The sequence below is a fragment of the Brassica rapa genome, chromosome A03, assembly GCF_000309985.2.
Source record: "Brassica rapa cultivar Chiifu-401-42 chromosome A03, CAAS_Brap_v3.01, whole genome shotgun sequence".
Taxonomy (NCBI): domain Eukaryota; kingdom Viridiplantae; phylum Streptophyta; class Magnoliopsida; order Brassicales; family Brassicaceae; genus Brassica; species Brassica rapa.
This window is the reverse complement of record NC_024797.2, coordinates 35,676,327-35,686,550: the sequence shown is the minus strand read 5'-3', so window position 1 is coordinate 35,686,550 and position 10,224 is coordinate 35,676,327. Positions and strand designations below refer to the sequence as shown.

General features: G+C 32.2%; 1 protein-coding gene across 1 annotated transcript; it reads right to left on the bottom strand.

Annotated features, from left to right (window-relative positions):
- Positions 1 to 4,510: 4,510 nt before the first annotated feature.
- On the bottom strand, positions 4,511 to 5,825 carry LOC117132701. Its single transcript, XM_033287517.1, has 4 exons — positions 5,737 to 5,825; positions 5,521 to 5,647; positions 4,847 to 5,044; positions 4,511 to 4,762 (listed from the first exon to the last, which is right to left on the bottom strand). Exons 1-4 carry the CDS (start codon positions 5,823 to 5,825, stop codon positions 4,511 to 4,513), a joined length of 666 nt encoding a protein of 221 aa, XP_033143408.1.
- Positions 5,826 to 10,224: the final 4,399 nt, after the last annotated feature.

Genomic DNA, 10,224 nt, shown 5'->3' with positions numbered 1-10,224 from the left:
AGGCGTACAAAGTGTGTCTTAGATAACTCGATCAAGTTCCGTACTTGTCGATTATTCGTGACAGGCATAAGAGGAGTATTTGTCTATTCGGAGTCATTTGTTTTAAATGATGTTTGGTAAGGAATAGGTTAGCACCATCTTCTCAATTTTGTTGTTCAGATCATAATCTTCTTGTGTCATTTCAAGAAGTTTACCATGTATACAGCCATCATGCACAAGGAACATTCTTCAACCTTTTTGATTCTTCATCCTTTTCGAATATTTTGTCACCTAAAATGTCTTTGGCCCATGCTTCACACTCGCTCTATGTTTCCAACCACATCCTTGAACACGACACTTAGCCACATACAGAGTTTTCGTTGTCTTATATGCTGAGAATGTAAATTTATATTCCACAGCCACCGACTTCAGCTTTGAAACAAGCTCAGCCTTACTAGCAAAACTATAAACGAAGACTTACAAATACGTCTACAGTTATTAGCTAACAACATTGTCAAATCAAATGAATTATACCTTCATAATTATAAAAAAAATTCTTTTCAAAATCACTCAAACCCATTAGGATTAACTAACACACACTGTCAAACAAAAAAACTAGAAAAAACTTAATGAATAATACACAAATTCACATTTTTATAGATTTTTCTATGCAGACTTAATATTCAGTCTCTGAAGATATAGACGTTCTTTTCAGTTTACAGACGTAGACTGTCAAATAGATCTACTTTTGGGTTGGTTTTTGCAATTGACCATTTTACGGGTTGCTTTCTATAGTTGAATAAAAGTTGTGATTTTGTACATGTAGACTTTTATTTCAGTCTACAATTTAAAAAGGTTACTTTTTGCAATTGACCAGAATTCATCCAAGATTTGACTTTCAGAACTAGACTTCATATGCAGTCTACATGTTTGAATTTTTTTGAAAGATGTTAGTTTTGCAATTGACCAAGTTTGACTTCCAATCAGTAGATTGAAATGAACGTCTACGGGTGTGTAGACTTCTTGTGAAGTCTACTCTCAAATCCGACGGGTTGGTTTTGCATTTGACCAAAATAAAAAAGTAGACTTTATACGCAGTCTACATTTTTTTTAAGATAAGAAGACTGCATATGAAGTCTACAATTTAATAAATTTTTGATTGCTTTTAAAATTTTTGGTCAAACACAAAACTAACCTATTCCACGAAGTCAAAGTTTTGGTCAAATGCAAAACTGACATTTTATAGACTTCGTTGGCAGTTTACATTTTGTAGACTTTCGTTGAAGTCTATTTTGAAAAGTCAAAAGTTCGGTCAAATGAAAAACTAACCTCTTTTAGGTAGACGTCTTAGTAAGTCTACCGAAAGTTTTATTTTTGTTGTCAAAAGTAAAGACGGAGATTACTGGGGAAGTCTGCGTTAGAAAAAAAATTTGTCTGGTCAATTGCAAAACTAACCCGTGCGTTGACAAATAGACTCCATCGTAAGTCTCCACGGAGGCGTAGACATACAAAACAGTCTACCGTTGCGACACAGATCTGAAAAAGAACGATAACCATGTAAATAGTTACCTTTTTCCTGTGTAAAGCTCGTTTCCAACCTTTTCAATCGTCCAAACTCCAAATATGAGCAAAAAGAAGCATCTTTAACGATTCACTAATGAAGAAACTCGAAAATATGAAGTTTGTGATTATGAAAATGATAGTTATGAGAGTTTTTTAGATGGAAATGTAGAGGAGATGAGAGGAAATGAAGTTTTTTGGGTTAGAATGAGAAAAAAGTGGTTGAAAATTGAATTCTAGGGCTTTAGAGCTCAAAAATGGTGGTTCATGGTGGTTGAAAAAATTGATGATGATTGCATTTTTGTAAATAAGAAAAAATGGTTAGGGTGTATTTGGTTTTTTGTTAATTTCGAAATTAATAAAAAAATAAATAAAAATGACAATTTTGTGAATAATTCAAAAACATAAGGATAGTATGGAAATTTTATTGATGAATAGTATGGACAAAAAAAGGGTTAGTTTTGATTTTGACTTGAAAATATGGGTTGGTTTTGTAAAACACCCTAAAATTTAAGAAGTGACGAAGAATTAGACACAACAAAAGTTCTTCAAAAATGATGTAACTCTTAAAGAACGAGTAGGAATGATTATTCCCCTTAGTTCCATATTCACCCTTTATACCCATAGGTTACATATATATATATATATATATATATATATATATATATATATATATATATATATTCTTATAGATGTTTTATTAACCCTTATAAACAAATTTATAATTTGGAAAAAGTTTTCACAAACCCTTATAAGTGATTCAGTCTTTATAAAATGTTATAAGACTTCATAAATGAATTACCTTTTGAAAATCTACAAATCCTTATAAATGAACACCACGGACGTCCTTATAAATGAATTACCTTTGTAAGGATTTTTATAAACCCTTACAAAGTCTATTAAATACCTTATAAATTATTTATAGACCCTTATAAAAAAATTTCTATATATTCTTATAAATGATTCATAAACCCCTTAAAATTAGTTTATAATTTAGACAAAAGTTTTCTACAAATCCTTATAAATGATTTATAAGCTTTTTAAAATTTTTTTTAAGACTTTATAAACAAAATACCCTTAGAAAATTTCACAAATCCTTTTAAATGATTTTATAAAACCTTATAAATATTTTTATATATTCTTATAAATGAATTATAAACCCTTATAAATAATTTATAAGTATTTATAAACAATTTATAAATCTTCATAAATGATTTATAAACATTTATAAATTATTTATAATCCGTATAAAGCCTTTTAGAAAACTAAGTTCAAGTTTGTTATTACATATCCTTATAAACTGATTTTATAAACTCTTATAAATGAATTATAATTTAATAAGATATTTAGATAGCCTTATAAATTGTTTTGATAACCAATTATAAATATATTTATGAACCTAATAAATGGTTTAATAAATCCTTATATATGATCTATAAATTGTTTTATAAAATCTTATAAATGTCTTTACAAACTCTTATAGATAATTTATAAATTTTATGAAAGATTTATAAACCCTTATAGATAATCTATAAATTGTCTTATAAGTATAAGTTTCTTTATACTCTTACAAAGGATTTATAAGATTTTATAAAAGATTTATAACCCTTAAAATATGGTTTATAAACCATTATAAATGATTTTTAAATATTAACAAATGATTTGTAGACTTCTACAAACAATTATATTATTTATTATCATTTAAAAATGATTTATAAACCTTATAAGCGTCAATAAATGATAACAGATATTTAGAAAGTCCTATAAATGATTTATTATCATTTACAAATGATCTACAGAAAATGTGTCAAAGCCATACATGGAGAAAACAAAAACTGTTGACTACTTTTCTGTGCAAAGCTGCACATACATCTTCAGGATACAACACCCCATGAGCCTTTGAACGAAGCAGCTTGTAGAAATTCATGTTTGCGACAGGAACTGCGCCTATTATCCTAACTGTGAGGAACATCTGCACATCAGGGAGCTTTGAGCTTATATTTTTGGCAAACATCACAGGATGTGCCAGGCCACAGAAGATAATGTTCCTCTTTTTTAAGAAATGAATTGCTGCTGGACGCAGTTCAAGATCAAGGAATATGTGATTGCCAACATACAGAACCGGTCCCTTTAAAGGTATTCCTCCAAGTGTTCTTTCTATTGTACCGTTGACTAGAGTTGAGACACTACAAGAAAAGAGCTCTATTGCAATAATGATATATTGTTGCAATATGCTCATATATTGTTGCAAATATAAAATTGCAATAAAATTGCAACAAATTTTAACTTCTTGCTGTTTGAATGTTGCAAATCCATGTTTGTTGCATATACGTAGCAAAATTAGCAACAAATTGAAATGTTGCTATATATGTCATATTATTGCAACAATTTTTTATAGCAATTTTGTTGTATATTTACAACATATTTTGTAACCATAAATGGTGGCAAGTCATTGCTACGTAAAATATATAGCAAACAACATTGCAAATTTGCAATTATTGTTTTCTGAAATTTAGTAATATTAATGCAACAAAATATATTGGTACAATTTTAACGTTGCAATTAAAATTGTTACAAAATTTGCTATATAAAAGATGTAGCTAATTTTGTTGCAAATTTTCCTATATTTATTTTTTAAATAGTACATTTGTTGCCAATATTTTTTTACGTGGCTACTATATGGTTAACAATTAATATTTTAATAAAATTAGTAGATATCAACAACGTTGCATAGATTAATTGTTTTTTTATAAGCAATATTCGATGTGTTATTTAGCTTTTATGATATATATATATATATATATATATATATATATATATTTTATAATAAACAAAAGTCAAATGACCAATTTTATTAACTAAACTAAAATATTCAAAAAAATCAACAATGCATTAATAGAGAAAATCCAGCAATAATTTAAAACTAGAATAAAACTAATAAAACCTTCGAAAAATAACAAAAGCAGCCAATTTAAACTTGGTTGTTGTTGACACCCCTGGATAGAATAGCTGGACAAAGGATGGCAATCATTTTCTCCAAGCCTTCAAGTTTGCTCAGCCTTTCTTTGATATCTTCATTTTCTTGAGAAATGTCTTCCACCTTTTTCTTGAACTCATCACTTTCTAAGTGGGTTTCAATGGTGACTGGCATTTTAGCATTGAGGGAAACCTCACTAAGAAGAGCTCCAAGACCAAACACACGACCTTGTGTTGAATCAACCAACTGTAGAATATAATATATGTAAGACAAAAAAAATCTATGAAGAAATCTAGGAAAATAAAAAGATTTTTAGAACTATTGCATTACCTTCAAATACATTTGATTCTTCTTCTCAGAAGTTAGCTCTTCTGTGACTAGGATATCATCTTCAAGCATATGATCAGCTACATTTTTTTCAAATCCTTCACTAATTAGCCTTGCCCTTTCATCCACAAATGACCCATCTGATTTCTTTTGTGTCTCACGAAGAACATCAATGTAAGATGCATCTCCGTTCTTTTCTTTCTACAAAAGAGAAGTGTTAGAAAATAATATTTAAAGTAGTACATATGAAAACAAGTGTCTTACCAATATATCGGCAACCCTAGCATATGAACGTGAGCCAGCTCGGTGTTTAAGAGGTCCCAGCCCGTTTCGATCTGACATTCCACTCTTAGACGCTTTTTTACTTTTTTTCCTTAGCTTTATCTGTTCCCCAGTAGGCAACCAAGTCTTTGTAGTAATCATCAAGGATCCAATATGGCTGTTTACCTCTTTCTTTTACTCGGCTGATCATATCGATCAGTTTAGTCGCAGCACATTTGCAAAACATCTTACGCACCTCGGATTCAATCAAGTCATTCCAAAAGAATTTTCTCTGAAATATATTTTTTAAAAATGTAAGAGCGCTATACATATGGCATAAGTATTTCTATTCCAATGGAAACATAAAACAAGATTTTTTTTTAATTTTTTTGTATATGTAATGTTTTGTGATATACCTTGAATGTGAACCACCATCGCTCTTTTACATGTTTCGGGGTAGTTGACCAGTTTCTATACGGGCCAGGAAAATCAGATCGGATGATTGTTCTTATCTCACTAGTGATTACGGAATCACGTTTGAACCTATAAACAAAAGCAAAAATATAAGGTAACTTAAACAATAACGTGAGGTTCATATATATAAAATATATATACAGTATCTTTCTTTTTACCACAATGATCCATTCACTCTGGAAGGATTAAGAACACCTAAGACATTCATAGGTTGGGCTGCTCCATGATTTTCACCCTCATTTGCCATCTGGAGATGAGTTGCTTTCAAAGAACTGCGATGCAGAAGTTTACTGGATTGTTAAAAACACCGTATAGGCTGTATATAAATATATATGCATATGAAAATAACAAAATCTAAACCTCCCGATATTGGTATATCCATATCTTTTTAGCATAATATTCTCTAAACAAACTAAAGTGAAGCGGCAAATGAAATATAAGGAGGGAAAAACATTTGACTAAAAAGTAAATATATTCGTAGTTACAAGCTCATTTCTTGTGAACTATTTAATAAATTTTCAAATAAAACTCAAAAGTATAGAACTTTTAGTATGAAACTAGAATAACTTACCAAAACTGAATTTACCATTGCAAAGTTCAAACCGTTAAAACAATTAAACAAAGTCATCTACTGAAAATCAGTCAAAACAGAGCACATACATGCTTGAAAAGAGAATAAAAAACTATAAGAAAACCAGTAAACACAGTCACTCTCAAGTAACAACAAGAAACTATATTTTCGGCAGTAGTAGAAAGAAAATATAACCATGAGACGACATAAAAGAGTCAGGACCACAGGTCTGTTTCCATACACAACCATGAAACGACAGAAAAGAGTTATAGAAGTTGAGGAGTTCACCGATAGAAAAGAGTTAACTCTGTACATGCATGTCGTCCTCATATGTAAACAGTAGAAGCCTGAGGAGGAAGAAGAGAAGAAGAACCCATCGCCAATGCTCGGATGTGTTGTCGGTTCAGCTTCTCTGCAGCAGATTGAAGACCAGGGGAAGTCCGAGAGCACCATCCAAGCTTGAACTGCTATCGCCGGAGCTCCATCTGTTGTGGCTGTGAAGATCGCTTCCGAATAGCCATCGCCGCTCTGTCGCTCTTTTTTTTCTCAGGTGAAGAAACATAGGAAAGCATATGGTCAAGGGTCCTCACTGTTCTGTATGAAAAATCAGGCCCGATCCCGTGATAAGCCCAATTGTTAACCAAATTCGCAGAGCCAAGGAACCACGAGTGTAACACTCTGTTTTTCTTCTTTTTTTTTGAACAAATCACTCTGTTTTTCATACTTTGCTAAATAGGAGATAAATTAATATATAAATGCGAGAAAAATAGGTCGATGAATTTAGAAATAAAATTAAAAATGCTGAAATAGAGACAGTTTAAACAATTAAAGGAAGAATGAGCTGGTAAGTGTTTCAAAAGAAAAAAAAAAGAGAGCTGTTAATAATCAAGATGTCAATGTAAGAAAACTAAAGAATAAAAAGAGGATTTGTCATCTTCTTGGTCGCAGTTTCACGTCTAGACGTCTCAGAAGTCTGAACTGTCTTCTGTTGATTGAGAATCTTGAGATACTTCGTCATCTTGTTCTGAGTCTAGTTCCTCATCAAGAACATCATGCAGGTTGACAAACTGTTCTTGTTGGTCAGCTAAATCATTGACTGTGATAAATGGATCAGCCACAATAACAGTATTATCACTCTCGTATTGTAAAGGACTCGGATCCAATTCCTCACTGCATATAACTTTTCCCCTTGGTTGCATCTTCATTGTAGCATACCAATCACTATTCTTTTGGCTTAGACGAGGATATGATATAAAGCATACTTGGTCCACTTGGCTAGCAAAAATAAACGGATCATATTTTCCGTACCGTCTAGAGCGATTAACATCAACGATCCCAGATCTGTTTATGCGTACACCTTTATCCATTGTTGAGTCATACCAATCGCATCTGAAAAGTACAATTCGAAGACCAACAACTCCTGGATAATACAACTCAAATATTTGTTTTATGATTCCATAACATTCAGATTCTTCAGTTAAATCAGATGTTCCTTTCACACAAACACCATAGTTGAACGTACTGCGATCTTTTCCATGATCTAGCGTATGGAAGTTGTATCCTCGACAAAAATATATTGGCCAAGAGGTTACTTTAGTTGCCGGTCTGTGTACCAAGTCATGCAACCATAACAGATATATACTGCGGTTTGTGTCGCCTCCAATCTGAAAAATACAATAATTATAGTAAGTAAGGTACTTTATATTTTAGATATTGCTAGATGTCAGTTTAATACTTACATGTTTTTCTAACCATGATGCAAACTAATGTTCTTTTAAATCAAACAACTGAGCCTCATTTGTGGTGGGATACGTCCTTTTTATGTCTTCTTCAAATAATCTGTATACAAAAATCACAGTGTATTATGAATATAATAATCTTAAGACCAATATTAAATTTAAAGTTAACTTACTTTTCAAAGGGTTGCAGATAACTACATTTAAAAGGACGTATGAGTGCGCACGTTGATAATCTTTTGAGTCCAACCAAAAGTCCAAAGATTTTCCACTGCCTCTTCCACCTTGTAAAAATATTTCAGAAATATCTGGAAATAAGTTGTTATGGACGCCACCTCCATCATCATTGCGAGAATCATTGCGAATTTTAGTCCTGATATAAGCTTCAAAATAATATGAGCAAAAATCTGAAATTTCCTCGTTAACATATTGTTCTATGATGGATCCTTCAATTTTAGCTTTATTTTTTGCCTTCTTCTTCAAATGATACATATATCGTTCAAACGCATACATCCATCGAAATTGGACTGGACCACCTAGTTTTGCCTCGTAAGGGAGATGAACGCTCAAATGCTCCATCACATCAAAAAAAGATGGTGGAAATATTTTTTCCAAGTTACACAAGATAATAGCGATATTGCTAGTTAATATCTCCACATAATCTTTGTCCAAGGTCCGTGCACATAGATCACGAAAGAATAAACTTATACCTGTAAGAAAATAATTATCAATATTTGTATTCATCACTTATGTAAGAAGAATTATATGTACATAGAATAAATACCTGATAATGCTTGATGGATGTTGCTAGGTAATAACTCCGCAAAAGCTATTGGAAGTAATCTTTGCATAAAAACATGACAATCATGACTCTTCATTCCAGAAAGCTTTCCTCCATTAAAATCAACCGAAGAAGATAGATTTGATGAATAACCATCAGAAAATTTAACTTCCTTTTTCAACCAATTAAATAGACATGTCTTGGATTGAGGAGATAATCTAAATAATGGAACTGGAGCTTTTCCGTCACTAGTCATATGCAGGTCTTTCCGATTGCAAATATCAGCCAAATCAAGACGGGATTTAACATTGTCTTTTGTTTTTACTTGAACATTCAGCAATGTATTGATGATATTATCAAAAAAATTCTTCTCTATATGCATCACATCAAGATTATGACGAAGAAGAAGATGTTTCCAATAAGGTAATTCCCAAAATATACTCTGCTTATGCCAATTATGTTTCTCACCGTATCCCGATATTTTTGGATGTCCTTCTCCTCCACAGTTAACAGTCTTTGGTAACCCATCACATGATCACTCCATAAATCTTCGCCTGAATATATTGTTGGTGGATCAGAATCAACTACTTTATTTTTTTTTGAAGTTTTTCTTGTTTCGGCGTAGAGGATGGTCTTTTTGGAAGAAAACGACGGTGACAATCAAACCAACATGTTTTCCTTCCATGCTTCAGCCAAAAAGCTTCAGTATCACCCATACAATAAGGACATGCTAAACGACCATGAGTTGTCCATCCAGATAACATAGCATAAGCGGGAAAATCACTGATCGTCCATAAAAGCATAGCTCGTAATGTAAAGTTCTGCTTCAGCGATACATCATATGACTCAACTCCATCAGTCCATAAACCATTAAGCTCCTCTATGAGAGGCTGTAAAAACACATCTAAACTCCTTTTTGGATGGTTTGGACCAGGGATTAATATTGTGAGAAACATAAACTCACGTTTCATACACATGTCAGGTGGTAGATTATATGGAGTAAGAATCACCGGCCACAACGAATAATTTTGACCAGACATACCAAAAGGATTAAATCCATCTGTGCACAAACCAAGATAGACATTTCTAGATTCATTGGAAAAATCAGGATCTACCTGGTTAAAGTGTTTCCATGCTTCACCATCTGATGGATGACTCATTACATTACTGTCCTGAGTTGAATAATGTTCTTTGTGCCACCTCATATGTGAAGCTGTCTTCTTTGACTGATATAATCTTTTCAGTCTATCAGCTATTGGCAGATAAAACATTTGTCGAAAAGGAACTTGTTTTCTTCCAGGTTTTTTTGTACTTTTGAATCTCGCAGCTCCACAGAATTTACAGCTTTCTAGGTCTGCGTCGGTTTTCCAGAAGATCATACAATTATTCTGACACACATCTATCTTTTTGTAAGGCAGCCCCAAAGACCGCATCAGTTTCTTTGTGTCATAGTATGAAGCAGTGGCATTGTTATCTGCAGGCATGTAGTCTTTCAACATTTCAGCAATATAATCCATGCACTTCTCAGACAAGTTATAGTCTGTTTTCAGTGTCATAC